General features: G+C 42.1%; 1 protein-coding gene across 7 annotated transcripts in view; it reads left to right on the top strand.

Annotated features, from left to right (window-relative positions):
* The window catches only part of ABCG2 (ATP binding cassette subfamily G member 2 (JR blood group)), a 124,190-nt gene that overhangs the window by 89,566 nt on the left and 11,281 nt on the right, over nucleotides 1–23,343 (top strand). For all 7 annotated transcript variants that reach the window (XM_082838689.1, XM_082838688.1, XM_082838685.1 and 4 more), the window contains exons 3-10: nucleotides 4,091–4,150; nucleotides 6,452–6,566; nucleotides 7,187–7,339; nucleotides 10,305–10,462; nucleotides 12,609–12,760; nucleotides 14,736–14,840; nucleotides 15,965–16,215; nucleotides 21,242–21,324. In XM_082838689.1, the coding sequence (XP_082694815.1) occupies nucleotides 4,091–4,150; nucleotides 6,452–6,566; nucleotides 7,187–7,339; nucleotides 10,305–10,462; nucleotides 12,609–12,760; nucleotides 14,736–14,840; nucleotides 15,965–16,215; nucleotides 21,242–21,324 (1,077 nt within the window). The remainder of the gene's footprint in view (nucleotides 1–4,090; nucleotides 4,151–6,451; nucleotides 6,567–7,186; nucleotides 7,340–10,304; nucleotides 10,463–12,608; nucleotides 12,761–14,735; nucleotides 14,841–15,964; nucleotides 16,216–21,241; nucleotides 21,325–23,343) is intronic.

Here is a 23,343-nt window from a genome sequence, read left to right on the forward strand (position 1 = left end):
ACAGGCTTTCTCTAGTTGTGGCGAGCGGGGGCTACTCTTCGTTGCGGTGCATGGGATTCTCATTGCGGTGGCTTCCCTTGTTGTGGAGCACGGGCTCTAGGCACGCGGGCTTCAGTAGTTGTGGCTCGCGGGCTCTAGAGCGCAGGCTCAGGAGTTGTGGCGCACGGGCTTAGTTGCTCCGCGGCATGTGGGATCTTCCCGGACCAGGGCTCGAACCCGTGTCCCGTGCATTGCCAGGAGGATTCTTAACCACTGCGCCACCAGGGAAGTCCTGTCATTATTCATCTTGATCTTTCTCTTGTTCCTGACTTGGTCAGTGGGAGACTTTCAAGGTAGGTTCTGTATTTTGTTTTGTGTTTTAACTCATTCTTTTGACACATACTCTCATTCTTTGAATATTTTGTCGGCACAGCAAGAATTTTTGGGCTCACTGTGTACTCACCCTGCGTCAGACCTGGAATCAGCTGATGTTCCTTTATGTGGAGGATGGTATTTACAAACCAAGATCTGGGTGTTGGGAATGTTTGTTGCTATTAGGATCTTATAGCTTCTAGGCTTTCTCGGTGGACAGACCTAGGTAGCGACTGACTATATGTATGTTTCAATATACGCACATGTGTGCTGATACACGTATCTAAAACTTTCTGTGTCTGTGTATGTAGATGAAAACCCATGACTTCTCATTAATACGTCCTCCAATTTATATCTAACACTCCAAGGTTCTTTCCACATTTCCGTGTTTGTAAAACATCTTCTCAAAAAGTAAAGAACCTGGTTCTCGTTGTCTTTAATGTACTCATTGGTTTCCTCAGTCAGTCTTCTTATTCCTCAGTATACGCAGTCTCCTGCCCTTCCACCTGTTTCCTCTCCTCCTCCTACCTCCCTTTGCAGCCTGTGTTCTTGGGTGCTGGCATTGCTGCACCTCTACCCACTTTCATCACCTTCGCACTAAGAAGGGAAGCGGAAGTCTAATAGAAATGATGGACGTATTTGAACGTAAAATAACGAGTAGGGAATGTCACTAAGTTTTCTTTCTAGTCAGACTGTACCTATTTTCCATACACTTTTCCTACTTCTTAACATTTGTTTTTACTGAAAACATTTCTTTTGGTTTTCCTATAAGTAATTGTCATTTATGGAAATGTTGAGACTCACTTATTCAACAATTGTCCAGTGCCTGTGGGGTGCTTGACTTTGTGCAAGATGCTAGTGACACAGATATGTCCTCTGTCCTGAGAAACCTTCTAGTCTAATGGGGGATTCAGACAACTAGAGTACCTCACTGTGTCATTCTACTGTGATAGAAGGGTTAAGAGACAGAGTGGACATCCCTAACCCTAAATCAGAGATTCAGGGGTGTGGGGAGAGAGAAGGTGAAGGTTGTGTGCACGAGTGTGTGTGTGTGTGTAGGGGACAGTAGGGTAGGGTAGGGAGAGGCCATGCTCCAAGCATTGGGAATGGCATTGACTGCTCCTTTATAAACCGAGACCAAAGGATTAACCATTATCCACTAAAAAAGTAACACATGTGATGTGACTCCTTTAGCTAGGTTTCACTTCGTGTGTCCAGTATTCAGGGGTCTTCCCTTGTAGACCACTGTGCTACATACTTTTGGGTGGAGGCTTAACACAAGATGACATAACTCTTGTTGGCAGGGTTTTACAGTCTAGCGAGGGGGACTTTGCTGCTTGTAAATGCTATAAAGCAGTATATAAGGGTGGGAAATCGGTTTTGAGGGATGATAGTAGGACGGGGGGTAGGGTGGGGAGACAAGGGAATTGTAGACCATCGACTGCTTTTTCTGTGAAGGGCCTGGCCTGATGGTAGACATCTTCAGCTTTATGGGCCATCCGTCTGTGTTACAACTACTCATCCCTGTCGTTGTAGCATGAAAGCAGCCATAGATAATAACGCAAATGAAGGAGTATAGCTCTGTTCCAGTAACACTTTGTTTATGAAAACAGAAGACAGGTGACCAGCTGTAGTTTGCTGATCCCTGGTGTTGAATGTAAATTCCACAAGGGCTAGGACTTCGTTTTATTCTCAGCTCAGTCTCATGTCCTAGAAGAGTAATCTTGTTGTACATAGTAGACATGAGATAACTGTGTTTAATGAATGAAGGGAGAATTAGCCGCTGCTCCAAACTGGAACTGTTGCAGCTGTAATTCTACACTGCTGTCGTTTTCTGTCATGCTAGGGCTTAGTGCCAAAGTAAACCCAACTGAGGGACCTGTAAAATTCTTTGTCTTAGAACGTTTACATTCAGTTTGGGATTAGTTATTTCGGATTGCTTGGTCTCGATTTGAGGAGATATTTCTAAAACCTGGAAAGGTTTTCTGACAGCAGAGTTTTAGGGAATAACAAGCTTGTATCTCGTGATTTTAGAAGCTGTTACTAGATAGCTACTGATAAAGAAAATGCATCAAGAGCTATTGATAGATGCATCTTGAAAGTTCACCCAGCCATTAGCATGTCTTTTTTACATCTGTGGGGAAAGTCACTGAAAGAATAAGAGATTTTTCTGTTTTACACCTTGTTCCTGGTTTACCTAATTCATTTATTTTTGTTCAGTGTTTCAGCTAATGAGCAACGCGAAAGGTACATGTCACCCTAGCACCAGCCATTTCACAGTTGTGATGATGCAAACACAATAGTCAGTAAGTGCTGAGGTCCTCCTGGATGGAAGCACCGGGGGTACTTTGTAAAGTTCATCACTTACAACAATTGTGTAATCATAGAATTGGCGTCTGTGAAAATCATGATCTGGGAATGGAATAGCCTTTGGCTTTGGACCATCCACTTGGAATAGATACCATTTTCTCTGTGGAATAAATTTTGATTTACCTACCAGTTCCAAAGAGAGATTGGATTTAGTCACCAGGGTTTTGAAAGGGCTTTTCAGGCCTCTATTTCATCACGCCTACATAACTGCGGAGGCCTTGCCCTTAATTTTCCTTTCTCCAGTCCATCCTCCTTAGTCATTCTACTGGCTACCGTTAGGATAAGTATTTGCTTTCTTCTTGAGACTCAACACAGTCAAAACTGCCTTAATTTTTTCTACCTTCTGCTTTCTTATTTTATTTTACTTTATTTTTGCGGTATGCAGGCCTCTCACTGCTGTGGCCTCTCCCGTTGCGGAGCACAGGCTCCGGACACGCAGGCTCAGCGGCCATGGCTCACGGGCCCAGCCGCTCCGCGGCATGTGGGATCTTCCCGGACCAGGGCACGAACCCGTGTCCCCTGCATCAGCAGGCGGACTCTCAACCACTGCGCCACCAGGGAAGCCCAGCCCTTCTGCTTTCTATCTGAATTTTCATCACCCTCAAACATCTGCTTAGTCTGTTTGGAAGCGTGCTGTGTGTACACCATGTCTATATATCCTTAAAGGTTGTCTCCTTTAGAAAGTGGCATCTACCACTTCTAAACGGAGAATTTTCCAGTCCACTTATCTCATACTTTACAAGGAAGAAGACGATATATCTTGAGAGTATATGTTTTACTTTTCTAATTTGATTAAGAATTTTGTGAGGGGTAAGACTTGGTGATATTTTCTTTTTAACCCCCTGAGGTGCTTTATTCCAGCCATTGAATTTCTATTTCAGATAGACTGTTTCTTTGTCTGACTAGATTTGTACAGTGAGAACACTTCTACTGGTGATTCTAGAAGTCCATTGACTTACTAACTGTGTAGACCGAGGTAGCAAGTCAGGTGACATGAAGATACTAGTCATCTGGTGTCACTCAGAACTTGTTAATGAACTTTACACCGTGAAAGAGGAGTAAGTGTAGCAGAGCTGCTTCACCAGAGTCAGTTACATCAGGGAACCAGTGTGGAGAATAAGGGAAGGGAATTTAGAGGGACCCAGGTCATTTTTCTTATAAGTCCTGACTTGTGGTTAACATTCTTCGTGTGCTAGATTTTTGTTAATCGACGTTTCGGTTTCTTTTTCCTTTAATGGTTGATTTGTGGGTTTTTTTTCCCCTGTCTATAATTTTATCAGCCTTCATTGAGTGTATTAAATGCAAACCCTAAATTAATAGAACTGGTTGTAAAGTGGTCCAATAACTTGATATATTTCTGTATTTACAGTGGGATCATGAAACCTGGCCTCAATGCCATTCTGGGACCCACAGGTGGAGGCAAATCTTCGTGAGTATAACAGTATAAGTAAGCTTTTTCTTTGTAGTTTTAGTGTGTGGTTTTTAATAAATTGGATTATGGTTGCCATAAATATTATGTCAGTTTCAGGTGTACTACATAGTGTTTTTTTTTTTACATCTTTATTGGAGTATAATTGCTTTACAATGGTGTGTTAGTTTCTGCTTTATAACAAAGTGAATCAGTTAGACATATACATATATCCCCATATCTCTTCCCTCTTGCGTCTCCCTCCCACCCACCCTCCCTATCCCACCCCTCTAGGTGGTCACAAAGCACCGAGCTGATCTCCCTGTGCTATGCGGCTGCTTCCCACTAGCTATCTACTTTACGTTTGGTAGTGTATATACGTCCATGCCACTCTCTCACTTCATCCCAGCTTATCCTTCCCCCTCCCCATATCCTCAAGTCCATTCTCTAGTAGGTCTGTGTCTTTATTCCTGTCTTACCCCTAGGTTCTTCATGACATTTTTTTTTTAAATTCCATATATATGTGTTAGCATACAGTATTTGTCTTTCTCTTTCTGACTTACTTCACTCTGTATGACAGACTCTAGGTCCATCCACCTCACTACAAATAACTCAATTTCGTTTCTTTTTATGGCTGAGTAATATTCCATTGTATATATGTGCCACATCTTCTTTATCCATTCATCCGATGATGGACACTTAGGTTGTTTCCATCTCCTGGCTATTGTAAATAGAGCTGCAATGAACATTTTGGTACATGACTCTTTTTGAATTATGGTTTTCTCAGGGTATATGCCCAGTAGTGGGATTGCTGGGTCATATGGTAGTTCTATTTGTAGTTTTTTAAGGAACCTCCATACTGTTCTCCACAGTGGCTATACCAGTTCACATTCCCACCAGCAGTGCAAGAGTGTTCTCTTTTCTCCACACCCTCTCCAGCATTTATTGTTTCTAGATTTTTTGATGATGGCCATTCTGACTGGTGTGAGATGATATCTCATTGTAGTTTTGATTTGCATTTCTCTGATGATTAGTGATGTTGAGCATTCTTTCATGTGTTTGTTGGCAATCTGTATATCTTCTCTGGAGAAATGTCTATTTAGGTCTGCCCATTTTTGGATTGGGTTGTTTGGTTTTTTGTTATTGAGCTGCATGAGCTGCTTGTAAATTTTGGAGATTAATCCTTTTTGACGTTTGACGTTTGCATTCCTTATGAATGATCACCATGATAAGTCTAGACATCTGTCCCCATATAAAGTTATTACAATATTATTGGCCCTGTTCCTTATGCTGTATGTTACATCTCCATGGCTTATTTATTTTATAACTGGAGGTTTGTACCTCTTAAATCTCTTTCACCTATTCTTTTTTTTTTTAATTTTATTTATTTATTTATTTAATTTTGGCTACGTTGGGTCTTCGTTGCTGTGCTCGGGCTTTCTCTAGTTGCGTCGAGCAGGGGCTACTCTTCATGGCGGTGTGCGGGCTTCTCATTGCGGTAGCTTCTTTTGTTGCAGAGCGCGGGCTCTAGGCGCGTGGGCTTCAGTAGTTGTGGCTCGCGGGCTCAGTAGTTGTGGCTCGTGGGCTCTAGAGCGCAGGCTCAGTAGCTGTGGCGCACGGGCTTAGTTGCTCCATGGCATGTGGGATCTTCCCGGACCAGGGCTCAAACCCTTGTCCCCTGCATTGGCAGGCGGATTCTTAACCACTGTGCCACCAGGGAAGCCCCCCACCTCCAGTTTTAGTGTGCTTTTAAAGATCACTCTTATGTGAGCAGGTATTTCTTGAACATTTTCTGCATGTCTTGTCTGGTTCTAGTTGCTGTGGTTAATGTGCAGTTGTGCTAGTTTGGGGTTCTGTCCTAAGGGCCAGGAAGGTCTTACTAGGTCAGCTTTACTAAGAGGACATGATAAGGTGATTGGCATATAGCTGTCAGCTATGAGTTGAGCTATGGAGAGGAAAAGGAAGGGGATACAATTGAAAGTCGGGACACGGAGCCAAAGGCATCAGTGAAGGCTTGTGTCTTAGACAAAGGAGCACATTACCTGCCTTGGAACGCCAGAGGTCAGACAACCTGGAGGGCACTTTGGGTAGTCTGTGCTGGATCAGCCAGCAGTGCTTTACTTTCATGCTTTTGGGCTTTATTGCAGCATATAGTAAAAAAGAAGGAAGGTGAGATTCAAAATATAGCTATATGTTTAGTTGAACCATATAACTTCTTGGTCAGTTAATTTTTGAACGTGAGCAGAATTTGGATTCAGATTAGCTGAGAGGTAAAGCCTGAGTTGGAGGGAATAAATAACAATAACATATGTCTTTTTATAGGTTGTTAGATGTCTTAGCTGCAAGGAAGGATCCACATGGGTTATCTGGAGATGTTTTGATCAACGGAGCACCTCGACCTGCCAATTTTAAATGTAACTCAGGTTATGTGGTACAAGTAAGTATTTGTGGATTTGCATTTTAGATTTCTTCTGTTTCTGTGTTGGCAAGTGCCTTGGCTAATGGTTGAGTGTGCTTCCAATTGACTACGGGACATACTCGTAGAAACAACTTCTCTTCACACCAGCTTTTCATGATCTCCCATAAAATTCAGGACAGTATTAAATGAAGAGTCAGGGAGAATCTGGAATATGATCCTTGTGAGGGCAATGATATCAATTCTTGTTATCATATCATTTCTAAAAAACATTACTGTTCTACTTTTTTCCTTTACCTTCACCTCTCTCCTTCACCTAGCTTAGAACAGTATTTTGGCAAATCCTTGTATCAGTGTATTAGCAGTGTAGAAATGTTTGCTAGTAATAATCACAATTACCTGTGTTCTCTTTGGGTGTACAGCTAGGGAATGAAAATGATTTCATCAGGCTTTGCAGCTGTTATATGGAGTTAGTCGTAATTTGTATAATTGCAAGTATAATTCATTATAATTTGTATAATTCATTATTAGCTAGAACTTTCCTTGGGTATGTTATTTTTGTGGGTAAGTTACATATACCGAAGAGTGAGGGTATTAGAAAAGACCTGCTATGTCTTGTTAAAACGCCATTTTGCTTTAAGGATGATGTCGTGATGGGAACTCTGACAGTGAGAGAAAATCTGCAGTTCTCAGCAGCTCTTCGGCTTCCAACAACTATGACAAATCATGAAAAAAATGAACGGATTAACATGGTCATTCAAGAGTTAGGTCTGGATAAAGTGGCGGATTCCAAGGTAATGTGGAAAACGTGTCATAGCCCGCAAATCGGACTCACCTGTGTGGATAGTAGAACTTGTTCAGAAGTTTTCTATAATATGTATAGTAAAGAGTGGCTGCTTTCTGTAACCATGAGAAAAGTGACTACTTACTTAATATGAAGATGGAAGTTAACCAGGTTAAAAAACCTAAAAATGATTGAATCCTGGAAATGAAGTGTGGCCGTGTGGTCCAGTATGTGGAAGTGTTCTTTGCAAAGAACACATGGCCCTTTCTGTGTGATTACAGCCCTTGGTCTTCTCCCACCCTGATTGTTCGTCACGTCTCATTCCATGTCTTCACGCTAACTTTCCTTCTTCCTATTTTCTTTTCCCCTTTTAGCTGTCCTTCTTCTGTTCCTCCAGGGGACTTTGTTCCATTGCCTTTGAGAGGTATATTTCTGGAATTGGTACATGATGAAAATCCAAGGGTTCCTGCTCTGTATGTTTCGCTTTGCTGCAGTTTGGCTTCCAAAGTTATATCCAGTCAAATTAGGGTTTATTTCTAATTTGTATGGCATCCAAGTTGTTTTTCTAGAGCCTTTCTTTTGGCACTTTTGGCTTCCCTTCCTCCCTCCCTCCCTCACTGTCCCTCCCCCTTTCTTCTGCCAGTATTTACTTACAGACTGTTATGTGCTGGGCTCTTTTAGATTTTTGAGATAAAAGTCGTGGGCAAGAGAGAAAAGTAACTCCCTTTGTGGGTTATACAGGATCGGGAAGAAGAAATGAAATGAACGAGTGAACTTTACAGTCGGTGACTAGGTATGAAAGCTTTGCTGGGAAAACACCTGAAGCTTTCCGTGAAGATGAGCTTTTTAGATTGTGATGGCCCTAGTCTAGTCCCCCCGTGATAGCCTTTACGTAGACGTAACAAAGAATGGGGGTAACCTGCTGGCTGCTGTTTCATACGATATTTTCTGACATTATTTAATGTAAAGTACATTTTGCTGTAGTTTGTTTGGAGTTTGTTTGGAAGTTTGTTTGTAGTTTGTTTGTAGTTTGTTTGGAAAACCAGTTTGCCACCAGTTTCCACTAAATTCTTCCTGTAAGCGACTGGGTTTTCCTTTGTGTTAGCTCTGCTTATTGCTTGATTTTCTTCCCAATAAGGTATTTACCATTCTTTACCCTTAGGTAAAAGTTCTCTACCAACAGGCAGTTATCGCCCTAAGTTCCTTGCGTGGATTTCCAGAGAAAAATAAGCTGAAGGGAGTTGTTGACTTAGAAAGTATTTATCTAATTCATTGAAGTACTTCATTTGAATTTTTTTACTTTTTATGAAATTTTAAGCATAACAAATGTAGAGAGTATAGTCTGATTACTCAGTTGTTACGCAGTCCAAGCTCGAACAGCTTGCTGCGTGACAGGTCAGTAAATTGAGAGATGAGTTGTTGGGACAAGGAATAGCGACTTTATTTGGAAAGCCAGCAGACCAAGAGGATGGTGGACTCTTGTCCCAAAGAACCATCTTACCTAAGTTAGAATTCAGGCTTCTTTTATACTAAAAGGGGAGGGAGTTGGTTGGTTGGTTGCTGTTGCAGACTTCTTCCCATTGGAATCCTTTGTTCTTGCAGCTGTCCTTGTGGATCTGGTCACAATGTTCCCATAAACGTCCAACAAGACAAATGTTATTCTCTGCCCTGTAACTTTTTATCTCTATGTAAACGGAAAAGTGGTACACCTTGAAAGGTCAGAGCCTTGACAATGGGCTATCCTGTATATTTCAGGCTTTAGGCAACATTCTTTCATAAAAGGTGCAGAGCCAGCATGACTAAGCACGGGCAGCAGAGCACAAAGGTTAGAGCTAAAGGAATAGATTCAATATGGAGTCAGGTTTGTTTTTCTCTGTTACACAGTGATGATATGATTGTAGTATACTTAATATAATGGCACAATTACTAATAACATTTACCTAGATTTCCCAGTTGTTAATCTTTTCCCATAATGACTTCAGCTTCTTTTCTCTGAAGTATTTTAAAGAAAGTTGTAAATTTCATGACATTTCACTCTTGAATACTGATTATGCGTCTTAAAAAAAAAGATATTTACCTACATTACCACAATACCGTTATCAACTAACAGAATTGACGGTGTGTTAATCTCAGCTCTGTGGAGCCGTATTCACTCACATTTCCCCATGTCGCCTCCAGAATGTCTGGCACAGCTCAGTTGTTAGAGGGTCCAGTCAAGGGCATGAACAGCACTTACTTACTATCTCTTTGAAGACTCTTAATATAAGGATTATTTCCTATCTCCTTTCTCCCCCAAAACCTTTCTGGTCCCCTACCACACAGTGACACTGACTAGTTGAAAGGCCCAGCCAGTTACCCTGTAGAATAGTCTACCTTCTGAATTTGTCTGAAAGAATGAGCCAGGAATTCTGCAGCAAGTTAGGGTACGGGAGGGCTCAATTTGGTAAACCTCATGGTGATTTAAGAGATGCTAATGTGGTGTGATAGAAAGTGAACTTTCCTAGCTGCCCAGCTGCACTGAGGACTTTGGGTGGGGCGGGGGCAGGGAAGGGGGCGTCAGGAGGCTGTAAGAAAGACTAACAAATTATAGATGCTTTCAGCAGCTTTTCTACTCCTATCTTCAGCTCCCGTTTTGGTCTGTGGCTTCACTCCGTCAGGGCCATATCTTTTAGTGTTCTGGCTTAACTGTCTTAAAATGAAATATATGGCTTGTTGAGAAACATATAGAACTGTTAAAAGCATGGGTTTCGTATCAGGCTTAGCCACTTACCAGCTCTGACCTGAGCCTCAGTTTACTCTTCAAATTAAAGAGAAACCTACCTCTTTGCCCACATAGTCATTTATTTGCTGTTCAGAATAAATGAGGATAATGAGGTAAAGTGCCTCCTATAGGGTTGGCACATACATGTCGGGAGCTCAACAAACGATACTGGCTGTGGTTTTTATTGTTAATAACAATAATATCTGTGTTTTAGGTGGGAACTCAGTTTATCCGTGGTGTGTCTGGAGGAGAAAGAAAAAGGACTAGTATTGCAATGGAGCTTATTACTGATCCCTCCATCTTGTTCCTGGATGAGCCCACAACTGGCTTAGATTCCAGCACAGCAAATGCTGTCCTTTTGCTTCTGAAGAGGTAAATGCTAGGGGAACATTATTCTTTCATTCATCCAATATATGGTGACCTACTGTGTACCAGGTATTATTCTTGGTGCAAGGGACTCAGCAGTAAGCACCACAGACAAAAATTTCTTCCTTCTTTGTTGGAGGGAAACAGTCAATGAACAAATGTAAGTGTTGTATGAAAAATGAAGCAGGCTAAGAGAGTAGCAAAAGATGGCTGTGGTGGGATAGAGGTGCTGTATCACATATAGGATGGTCAGGGAAGACCTCAACGAGGTGACGCTTGAGTTGGGAGCAAGGGAGTGAGACCTGGATATATGGGAGAAGAGAGTTCTAGTGGAAGGGAACAGCTGTGGCCCTGCGGCAGAGTGTGCCTGCTGATGTGTTTGGAACCCAGTGACCTCAGGAGGGGTGGGGACTCTTACTGATGACTTTGCTCAAGCTGCCATAACCTAGTACCGCAGACTGGGTGCTTAGCTTAAAACAGAAGTTTAGTTTTTCAAATTTTTGGAGGCTGTACGTCTAAGATCAGGGAGTCGGCAGGATTGTTTCTCCTGAGGCCTCTCTCCTTGGCTTGTAGATAGCTGTCTTCTCTCTGTGTCCTTACTGTATCTTCCCGTGGTGTGTCTGTGTCCCAGTCTCCTCTTCCTTTAAGGACACTGGTCCTTATTGGATTGTGGCACCCACATGACCTTATTTAACCAAAATTACCTCTTTAAAGACCCTATCTCCAAGTACAGTTATATTCTGAAGTGCTGGGGGTTAGGACTTCAACATGAATTTTGGGGACACACAGTTCAGTCCATAACAGTTAGAACGGGACATGAGATGGAATTGAGTGGGTGGCAGATTATATAGACTGTAGGCCTCTATAAGAGCTATGGCTTTTAATGTCTCTAGGGGACATGGGAAGCTTTCAGAGAGTTTTAGAATGGAGGACTGGCAACTGTCTGGAGAAAAGGCTGTATAATTGGGCAAGGGTGAGTGGCAGCAGTCCGGTCAGGAGGCTGTTTGTATTAGCTCGTTTGAGGACACCCTCAGCTACTTCTGTTCCACTTTGTATTGAAATGATTGGTCTGTTGGCCTGTCATCTTTGAGGCAGAACAAACTTTCTTGGCTAGCATATAGTAAGTGCTTAGAAAATGCTTGAATTGATGTGATTCTTCTCATAAAGTGTTTTCAATAATACCAGATTTTGAATAGTGATTTTGGCCTTTGTCTCTTCTACCCATAAGTAGTAACTCCTGTATAAAGATAGGAGTTACTGTCTTTTGGCCACGGTATTAGACCAGGGATCAAATCCCAGCCCTGCTCCTTCTAACAGTGACACTTGAAGCCATTGCTTAATTCTCTAAGCCTAATCTGATATAGAACAGTAATAATTATTATTGGTACTGCCTCATAACAATATTGTGTAAATTTAGATAAGGTCATCTATAAAGTATTTAGCAAAGATCTAGTCAGTACTCAGTAATGTTAATTGTATTATTAGGGCAGAAGAATGAAAACCAGTTCCTAAAGAGCCAGAAGTCTTAAATGATCAATGAGGATGGGGCATATGACCATTGTTTTAATATTTAGTTCATAATAAGTTTTTAAACTTGAGTGTACTTACAAATTACCTGGGTGCTAGTTAAAAATAGGGTTCCATAGACCCAATAGGTCTGAGTAGACTGTCCAGGGATCTGTATTTTTTTTTTTTTTTTTGCGGTACGCGGGCCTCTCACTGTTGTGGCCTCTCCCATTGCGGAGCACAGGCTCCGGACGCGCACGCTCAGTGGCCATGGCTCACGGGCGCAGCCGCTCCGTGGCATGTGGGATCTTCCCGGACCGGGGCACGAACCTGTGTCCTCTGCATCGGCAGGCGGACTCTCAACCATTGCACCACCAGGGAAACGCAGGGATCTGTATTTTTAATTAATATTCTGATTGGTTCTAGACTACCCACGGAACACACTTTAGAAACTGTAGTGTTTCATGAAAGCACCGAATTTACGTTCTCTACCTATCAGACAGATAATATAAGATGAGAATTTAGTAAGAGAAAATAAAGTTGGAAGAGGAACAAATGATCTAAAGGCAGGAATAATAAAATATGTTGCCAAGAACTGCAAGTTTCAGATGTTTAATGACTCGTTATCTCCTCACTTTTAATTCAGGATGTCTAAACAAGGACGGACAATCATCTTCTCCATTCATCAGCCTCGTTATTCCATCTTCAAGTTGTTTGATAGCCTTACCTTGTTGGCCTCAGGAAGATTAATGTTCCACGGGCCTGCTCAGGAGGCCTTGGGTTACTTTGCATCCACTGGTATGGTTGACTTCTTTATGAAGTAAGATCCTTCATTAATAGTATCCTAAAGGAGAACAAAGGGGTCACCTGGAGTGCTGTTTCATCTTTGAGTAGATACACCATGGTTTCCACTACTCCGAAACATCTTCAGTTAGTTTAGTGCTAGTCCTTCACTCTGCAGTGCCAGCTTGTTGTTTAGGTATCTTTTTCTGTCCTGTTTGAGTGTGTGTGTGAGTGTGAGTGTGTGTGTATTTCTTCTGGGTCTGTATCTGTTCTCCTTCTCAGTTCTGGTGACCTTTCCCTAACAGTTCAATAAATAGATTGGTCTCATAGCCGGTTATCTGTCAGTTGAATATTCTTGGAAAGACCTAATGTCCCTACAGCATTTGTCTTCTTGACCATGATAGAGATTAGGCTTTATCATGTTTTTCCCTTACATGGGATGTTGATCTACCTTGATTGGGGGTTCGTGGAGATGCTACTTAATTTTCTAGTAACATTAGGTTGCGGATTTAGCGTGTGTGTGAATTATCTGTCGATATAATGGCTAGTCGTGAGTCTGACTCCAATGGGCCAACATTCTGATGGCTCTGGACTGCCCGGTTCTGTTTAAATGGAAATATGTCATTTTTGTGACTTACGCAATCTGCTTCATCTTAGAGATCCTTGGATATGATTATAGATGATGCTTCATGAACTCAAATATAGTTTTAAGTATTTGCTAACCACATTTTAAAATGTTTTGGTTTAATCGCTATCATTTAAAACTAAGAAGCCTTGCATGGGTCTAGGGAGTTTAGGGGGGCTGAATCTAAGGATCAGACTACAGGCCAAGCTGAGTTCAGATAATCGTGTTGCTTCTGAGTCTGAGCTCACGCTGCTTGCTGCGCGACAGGCCGGTATAGCAGGAGATGAGTTGTTGGGACAAGGAATAGAGACTTTATTCGGAAAGCCAGCAGACCGAGAAGGTGGTGGACTACTGTCCCAAAGAACTATCTTCCCCATGTTAGAATTCAGGCTTCTTTTATACTAAAAGGGAAGGGGGTGTGGCTGATTGTTGAAAACTTCTTAGTGTCGGAATCCTCTGTTCTTGCAGCTGTCCACGTAGGTCTGGTCGTGGTGTTCCTGTAAACCTCCAACAAGACAAACGTTATTCTCTGTTCTGCAACTTTTTATCTCTAGATGAATGGAAAAGTGTTCCACCTTTAAAGATCAGACCCTTGAGAATGGGCTATCCTGAATATTTCAGGCTATAGGCAACATTCTTAACTTGTAGCAGAAGCAATAGAATACAAAGGTTAAAGTAAAAGAAACAGATCCAATATGGAGTCAGATTTGTTCTTCCCTATTACAGTGCCACAAGAAGTCAAGGTAAGCATTCAGCTATGCTGTGCCAGCCACATTCTCTTGAGAATGATGTTCTGGTGATTTGTTCTCTATATTGGAATTACAGGAGCATAGCAGAGGCCCATTTGGACCTGAGTTTAATAGGGGCAAAAGCAATCATTGCTAAAGTGGGTACTGGCATTCTAGCAGTCCTCAGGTGAACTTGGAGAGCAGAACATACCCCAGGCCTCTCCCAAACACAGTCCTGCTATGCCTTAGCTGGCTTTAAGGAACATTAGTTCTTCTATAGCTTTTTTTTTTTTTTCTTGGACTTATATCTAGATTTCTGAAGAAGTTCTGGTAAGCACCAGAGCATATTGATAGCTGTTTCAGGTCTCCTGAATTGTAATGCGTAAGGACCAAGCACTAACAGAAGACTTGCTAAGAGTCCAAGGTTGGTGTGGAGTGTGCTGTTTTGTGAAGAGTCAGAAAACTGTTGAAATACCGTGCGATTAAAAGGAAGTGGTAAATTAGTGAGGGGAGAAGAGAGAAGAAAAGAGGGAGAAATCGTTAGATCCTGTCTCTCCCAGCAACGCCTCCCTCACCCACCGAGTCTTTATTTCCCAAGACTGTCACGTTTGTGTACCTGAGTTACCTTCTCTTGCAGGTTACCACTGTGAGCCGTATAATAACCCTGCAGACTTCTTCCTGGACGTCATTAATGGAGACTCCTGTGCTGTGGTGTTAAACAGAGAAGACACAGACGGTGAAGGTAAGCAGACGTGTTGAGAGTCACAGATTATTGCCTAAAGCTTAGCCACGTGGTAGCTCACTAAAACATGGCTGTGTGAATTTACATCAGTGCTGTCCTCTGATACTGGTTGTCCCAGTTTGTTTGGCTGCTGTAACAAAAATACCATAGACTAGACTGGGTGGTTTAAACAATAAACATGTATTTCTCACAGTTCCGGAGGCTGGAAGTCCAAGATCAAGGTGCCAGCAGATTCGGTGTCTGTTGAGGACCTGATTCCTGGTTCATAGATGAACGACCATATTATTGCCTCCTCATGTGGTGGGAGTGTGGAGGGAGCCCTCTGGGGCCTCTTTCATAAGGGTACTAATCCCACTCCTGAGGGGTCCACCCTCATGACCTAATCATCCCTCAAAGGCCTTGCCTTCAGATACCATCACATTGGGGATTGGGTTTCAGCATTTGAAGTTTGGGGGCACACAGACATTCAATCTCATAGCATCAGTCAACACAGATTTTGTTGTCTGTGAGAGTGCTGTTTTTGATTTAATCTGTAAATGGGCATTTATAGGATGGTGTCAGTTCTAAGGGCAGTTCCCATTTTTTAAAAAGCGCCCATTGTTTACATAGTGGCCCCTTGGTATCCATGGGGGATTGGTTTCAGAACTCCCCCCTCCCCCCCTCCGCAGATAACAGAATCCAAGTGTGCTCAGGTCCCTTACAGTAGGCCCTCCCTATCCCCTGGGTTCAACGTCTGTGGGTACCGAGGGCCAACTGTATAGTGTTTTGAAATAAGAAACTTGACAGTTTATGCATTTGCACATTGTAAAAAGCGAAGACCAGGTTTTTTATTAGGAATTATAACTCCATATGGTGAGAAGTCTACTTTAAAAGATTTAGGGTCCAAATGTTATAATTAGGAAAAGATCAGTGAGTTCGCTGTATCCGTAAGTTGACGGAAGTAGGCCAATCTACTCTGTTTTTCTCCTTTGTAAAGCAGTGACAGCTCTCATAACTTTTTATACTCAAGCTTTAGAATTAAGGTACTAGGGAAGACTCTAAGAAAGGGGTTACAGAAAAATGGACTAAATCAGCTGTTATTTTGTTAAGAATGTTTCCCTTCTTTATCCACTTTTATTCCAAAGCCAAGGAGACTGAAGAGCCTTCCAAGACAGATACTCCACTCATAGGAAAATTAACTGAGTTTTATGCCAACTCCTCCTTCTTCAAGGAAACAAAAGCTGAGTTAGAGCAACTCTCAGGGGGTCAGAAAAAGAAGAAGATTTCAGTCTACAAGGAGATCACCTATGCCACCTCCTCCTGTCATCAGCTTAGATGGATTTCCAGGCGTTCATTCAAAAACTTACTGGGTAATCCCCAGGCTTCTATAGCTCAGGTAACGTGGCAGAGTCTTCTAATTATGCTGTAAAATACTCATTTGGGGGCATTAGGTTCTGATACAATCTATTTTAGGATATGCTTACCTTCTACCCACACTTTTGTGTATTTATTTATCCCCATTCCATTTGGGGTATAGAAACAAGTAAAACCCAATTAAGTTTTTACTTACAGAAGATTTATTTTTTTTAATCTTTTTTTTTTTTGCGGTACGCGGGCCTCTCACTGTTGTGGCCTCTCCCATTGCGGAGCACAGGCTCCGGACGCATAGGCTCAGTGGCCATGGCTCACGGGCCCAGCCGCTCCATAGCATGTGGGATCCTCCCGGACCAGGGCACGAACCCACGTCCCCTGCATCGGCAGGCAGACTCTCAACCACTGCGCCACCAGGGAAGCCCAGAAGATTTCTTTTTTAATGGGTTGTTTTCTTTGGACTGTCTAATTCAGAATTTTGGACAATTTAGACGAGCTGTAATGGATCATCTTTGTAGAAAAAAAATTTTTTTTCATAAATTGTGAAGTAAAGGAAACGTTTGACCACATCTGGGGTTTTCTGGTGGCCGCACACGTTCATTTCCTGATGCATTCAACAAGTTCTTACTGATCACGTGCTGCATCTTGGAGCTTGTACACAGCAGTGAACAAAGTGGGTGAAAATAAAATCCCTGCTCTCGTGGAGTTTGTTTCCTTATGAGGAGAGACAGAGGATCAATTCATATAGCAATAAGATATATAGCATGTCAGGTGGTAAAAAGGGCTAGGAAGAGAGTTTAAGCAGAGAAGTGGAGAAAGGAAGAGAAAGAGAGAAGAAAGGGAAGGGCGGGGAGAGGAGGAGCAAGGGAAGGGGTTGGTTTGCATCTTACGTCAGGTGGAAAGTGGCCAGGGAAGCTTTCAGCTCAGTGTCATGTCCCTGAGGGCTGTAGGGCTGACCACTGTCTGCGCAAGGAGCCCGTGTGCAAATGCTGTTCCTTATGAGCGACCTTCCTCGTGGAGGGCTTCTGATCTTAGGAGAGCGCTGGACACCTAAAACAGCACGAGGTTAACGCAGAGGTAGCAAGCCGGCTTGAATTCTGTTCAGTAAGGCTCCACTGTCAGACTGACTTTCTCTTAAGCTGAAATCATGTTCTTTTTCTCTTTCGGCTGACTCCGTTGATAGTTGTTGAGAATTACTCCTTCATGATTCTTCCGTTATTCTTAAGCCCTCTGTCATCCAAAATCCTCATGTTCCCAGTTCATTGGTGCATCCTTTCTAAGGAAGTCAGTTTAGCCAGTTATTTTGGGGTTGGCCGATTTTATTATCACTGAACTTCTGCCAAGTGCTAAAAGATGGCATGTTGTCGTCTGCAGTGAAACATCACTGACTTCTTACCACACGTGCACCATCATTTTCGTACCGCAGTACTGTCGCCTCCTAAGTATTAATGCCGAGAGCCTATATCCCTCTTTGAGACATACTGCTAATTGCTCCAAACAGTTTTGTACTTGTTATTTGGCGTTTCTGTCAGAACATGAACACTTCTGTGTACTTTCAATCAAGGGTATGTTTTTATCCTTTTAGAGTAGATTTGATGTCATTTGGGAACAAATTCTGTTAAGTAAGGTCAACCTGGTTATCCATTGTTCAACTGTGAGATGATATACGGAAGGTGATTCTTAGTTTGATTTATGCATTAGATTTTTTTTTATTTGGAAAATAAATTTCTCTTGCCTCTAAAAGTGGTTTCTAAATGCCTTGTCCAAGTCACATACTGTCGGCCCTCAGTATCCCGGGTTCCACGCACGCTGAGGTTGGAGGAACCCATGGGTGCGGAGGACTGACTGTACGACTCCATTTTATGTAAGGGGTTGGATCGTCTGTGGATTTTGATATCCACGAGGATCCTGGAGCCAGTCCCCTGCCACTACCAAGGGATGACTCTATATGGCAGTTCTGGGCAGGGGTGATTGGAATGTGGGGCTCTCTGTAATAGTACACCAAGTTTCTGCACCTTCTGGCGCTAAGCTTTCTTCAGATGCAAACCCCATGCCTAGTGCCTCCAAGTTGCACGTTCAGCCTCCTTACCTCCTCAGTGACCTCAGTTCCACAAAAGAAATCCCAACAATGTTCAGAGCAGTGGCAACCTTGCAGAACAGGGATAGAACCTCGCATCTCCCTGAGCATCTGCGTGGGGTGGGGGGGACTCTTCTTCAGATGTGTCAATGCTGGAATGTTAGCTTAAGACAGGAGTAGGCAAACCTTTTTTCTAAAGGGTCACAGGGTAAATACTTTTGGCTCTGCAGCTCACATGGTCTTTATCTCAAGTAGTCAAGTCTGCCGTTTTAGCAAGAAAGCAGCCATAAATACATTTAAAAAAATGAACATGGCTGTGTTCCAATCAAACTTTATTCACGGACACTGAAATATGAATTGTATGTGGCAAGAAATATTCTTTTTATTCTTTCAACCATGAATACAATGGTAGAAAGCATGCTTGCTTGTGGGCTGAACGAGGCCTGGGGGCCATCGCTCACTGACCTCCGGTTTAGGGTTTTTTATAATCTTGCGAGTGTGTCTTTTATTTCTCTAAGTGTTTGAATGTGGAGCTATTAAGATGTTCTATGGCTTCCTGTTGATAAATCTGGCATGGGTCGTCTTACAGCCATACTCGGGTTTGAACGAGTCATTTACACGAGTTAGACTTTGCTTCTGGTAATGCATTTAACCAAAGGTTGTCTTTGGAAGATATTGGAATGAACGGATTATCTGTGTGAGAAGATTTAATGTTCATTTAATGTGCCAAAGGTTTCCTGATCAAATCAACTTGGAAAATACTATCGTATCTCTTGGAGATTCATTGTTTCTATTAGCACATTTTCACCGACAGCCATAAACATCCCTTAGAGTCCACCTTGAGAAATGTTGACAAACACATCTGAACAAAGATAGAATAATACGTTTAGGAAATTTCTTTTCAAAAGAGGCCAGCTGCACAGAACTCATAGGATCGAATTTCTTTGCTCCATTAAGCCATGTTTAGTTTTCCTGTTTATCTTCTTTTCCTTAATGTAAGAAGGAAAAACATAGACACACCTTGTAAAACCATGACAGAATTATGAGATTAATCATTTTGTCAATATGTTTGAAGAGTTTCCTTGAAAATACTTTTAGAATTTTGAAACCTTTAGGAAACATCCAAAGGATAAAACTGACAGTCTGTTAACATAAGTTACTAAGGTTGAATATAGAAGAAACAAAGCATGTGGAGTGTCCAGTTTTAAAAATCTGACTATTCTTATAGTTATACAAGGTGAAAGTATAGACTTTGTGTACATGTGCATGCACACATGCTGATGGGGTTATTCTTATTTATTTTGGAAGCTTGATCTGTTGACGTGAAGTATAGTGTATATATATATTTTTATAAATTTATTTATTTTTATTTATTTATTTTTGGCTGTGTTGGGTCTTCGCTGCTGCGTGCGGGCTTTCTCTAGTTGCGGCGAGCGGGGGCTACTCTTTGTTGCAGTGCGCGGGCTTCTCATTGCGGTGGCTTCTCTTGTTGCGGAGCATGGGCTCTAGGCACCCGGGCTTCAGTAGTTGTGGCTCGCAGGCTCTAGAGCGCAGGCTCAGTAGTCGTGGTGCACGGGCTTAGTTGCTCTGCGGCATGTGGGATCTTTCCGGACCAGCGCTTGAACCTGTGTCCCTTACATTGGCAGGCAGATCCTTAACCACTGTGCCACCAGGGAAGCCCAAACTATAGTATATTTTGAAGGTAATTAAAATATGCCAGGGTAATAGATTTTTTTGTTTCAAATTTCTGACTGTCTTTTTTAGCAAGGCAATTTTTAAGGACATCTCAAATCATATTCTTTCCAGACTGGTCTTCATGAGCTAGTCTTCACAGGTCATGATCCTGTTTTGCAATTTTGTTTGCTTCATGCCAAAAGTGTCTTGACAAGTTACTTCAAGTCTTGATACTACTGCACTGTTGTAGTACTGAGGTGCTTTTTTGTTTTGTTTTGTTTTTAAACTTTGAAGGTTCCAAGGGACATCGTGGAATATTTTGTTTTCTTTAGGTTATCATTTACTATATTTTTAAATTCATTTAATTACATTTAATTCAAAAGTACAATAAGTAGAATTTCCTTAAATAAATTATAATGTAACCCTTAACCCTTCGCTTATAGAAGTGTCCTTAAGAGACAGTTTGTCAGTCTTAAAAACCAAAGTGATGTTTATCCAGTCTTCTTAGGAGTCATCAGACAAGAGCGAGTGGCTGAAGGTAGGTAAGAGTGGCAAAGCACTGGCAGCTTAGTCCTCCTGTTGGCTGCAGGCCCTCCGGGCTGAGGTTGCTGGAGAAGCAGTGACAGGGGGGTGGGTAATGGATGCACTCGGGTGCCCTCAGAGAAAGCTGGCCGAATGCTTTGGTGACAGTGACAGTGCACTTTTCCAGTGCAGGCGGGGACTCTCCCGACCCCTACTTCCTTATTTTGCCAAATTACATTGTTAGAATTTTTTTCATGTGTGCTTTAAAATTTTTGTTCATTTTTATTTATTTTTTCATGTTAAGAGTAAAGGTATCCTGTTTTTATTGGAGCCTCTTGAAATATCGCACTATGCATGTTCACTAGCACAAAGGTTGAGAGTTCAGGCCACAACTCTTAGCCACTCGGACTTCATTTTACCCCCAAGACTATTTTGCTAGGTGCTTGCCTGGTTCCGCTGCACTCTATGGCATTCCCAGGCCCAGTAGCCTGAACTGGACCATGAACTGGCAGGGCCTGGTAAAGCACTGGGAGAAATCTTAGCTTTTCTACTGTGTCGCCTGTCAGTCTCCCTGGCACACAGATAAATTATTTTTATTTCAATTTAAAAAGTAGTCTAATAACATACACTGTTTTATATTTTCCCAAGGACTGTTATGGCCAAGCCATTTAAAATACCTATATCAATGGAGAGTTTCATTATGTAGCCAGATATATTTTAATAATAATGTGTTAAGTTTTTACCTTTAATTGAAATTCTTTTTTTTCTTTTTGAAAAGATAATTGTAACGATCGTTCTGGGACTGGTTATAGGTGCCATTTTCTACGATCTAAAGAATGATCCTGCGGGAATCCAGAACAGGTGAGTAAGTCTGGACCTTGGCTTTGAGAATGTGCTGGTAACTTTTCTTTCAAGCTTATGAAAATCCATTACGAATTTGAATGTGAGATAAGCAAAGGGTAAATTGAGGAGTAGGATAAGTCAGAGAATTGAAAGCTGAATGGAAGAATCAATTATTTAGTGCTAAAATATACAGAACATAAAATTTACCCTCTTAACCAATTTTCAGTGTCCAGTTCAGTGGCATTAATTACATTCACGTTATTGTTCAGCCCTCCCCACCTTCCAACTCCAGAACTTTTTCATCTTCCCAAACTGTATCTCTGTACCCACTGAGCAGCAGTTCCCCGTTCTCCCTTTCCCCAGCCCCTGGAAATCACCATTATACTTTCTGTCTCTGATTTTAACTAGTCTAAGTACCTCATGTAAGTGGAATCATGGAGTATTTGTCTTTTTGGTGACTGGCTTTATTGCCCTTAGCATAATATCTTCAAGGTCCATTTATGGTGTAGCATGTGTCAGAACTTCTTTCTTTTTAAAGACTGAATAATACTCCATTGTATGGATATACCACATTTTGTGTATCGATTTATCTGTCCATGGACACTGGTTTGTTTCCACTTTTTGGCTGTTGTGTATGATGCTGCTATGAACATGGATGTCCAAATAAATATCTGTTTGAGTCTCTGCTTTAAATTCTTTTGGGCATATACGCAGAAGTGGAATTACTGGATCATTTGGTAATTCCATTAATTTTTTGAAGAACTGCTATCCTGTCTTCTACAGTAGCTACCTGTGTTGCGTTTCTACCAGTAGTGCACAGGGTTTCAGTTTCTCCCCAACCTTACCAACACTTATTTTTTCTTTTGTTTTCTTTTTTTTTTTTAATAGCTACCCTCATTAGTGGACAGTGGTATCTCATTGTGGTTTTGATTTGCATTTCCCTAATGATTATTGTATTGTTGAGCACCTTTTCATGTGCACATTGGCCATTTCTGTTTCTTCTTTGGAAGCATGTCTATTGAAGTTCTTTAACCATCTTTTTTTTTTTTTTTTTTTTTTTTTTGCGGTACACGGGCCTCTCACTGTTGTGGCCCCCCCACCCCGCCGTTGCGGAGCACAGGCTCCGGACGCGCAGGCCCAGCGGCCATGGCTCACGGGTCCAGCCGCTCCGCGGCATGTGGGATCCTCCCAGACCGGGGCACGAACCCGTGTCCCCTGCATCGGCACGCGGACTCTCAATCACTGCGCCACCAGGGAAGCCCTAACCATCTTTGAATTGGATTTTTTGAAGATTGTTGAGCTGTTAAATTCCTTATATGTTCTGGATATGAACCCCTTATCAGATATAAATTTGCAAGTATTTTCTGCCATTCTGTGTGTTGTCTTTTCATTCTGTTGGTGTGTCCTTTTTTAAAAAAATATATTTATTTATTAATTTAATTATTTATTTTGGCTGCGCTGGATCATAGTTACGGTACGCGGGATCATTTAGTTGCGGCATGCGGACTTCTTAGTTGTGGTGTGCAGCCTCCTGAGTTGCGGCATGCATGCGGGATCTAGTTCTCCCACCAGGGATTGAACCTGGGCCCTCTGCATTGGGAGCGCAGAGTCTGACCCACTGGACCACCAGGGAAGTCCCTGTTGGTGTGTCCTTTGATGCACAAAAGTTTTAAAATTTGACATAGTTCAGTTTATCTGATTTTTTCTTTTGTTGCCTGTGAGTTAATTTCCTTTTAAGGTTTTGATTTGTTTGACATGGGGTGGTGGTGGGGACTCAGGTTTTTCTGTTGTAGGGTTAGTACTTACGTTAGTTTACCTTACCTGGTTTTGGTCATAACGTGCCCTTAAAGCTGTGTTTCCTGATGAGACTTTGTAATGGAACACAACATGCGGTGAATAGAGGTGCTGAGCAGAGTGGAAGACCGCAGAGTTCTTCTTGGCTTTATTTATTGAGAGCCGCCCTGGGCCTGGCACTGTCCTCCGGGCTTTACATCCAGGGTCTCAGGTTACCCTCCCAGCCAAAGAAGTGGATGGTTT

This window comes from Leucopleurus acutus (genome assembly GCF_964270905.1).
Source record: "Leucopleurus acutus genome assembly, chromosome: 4".
Classification (NCBI taxonomy): Eukaryota; Metazoa; Chordata; class Mammalia; order Artiodactyla; family Delphinidae; genus Leucopleurus; species Leucopleurus acutus.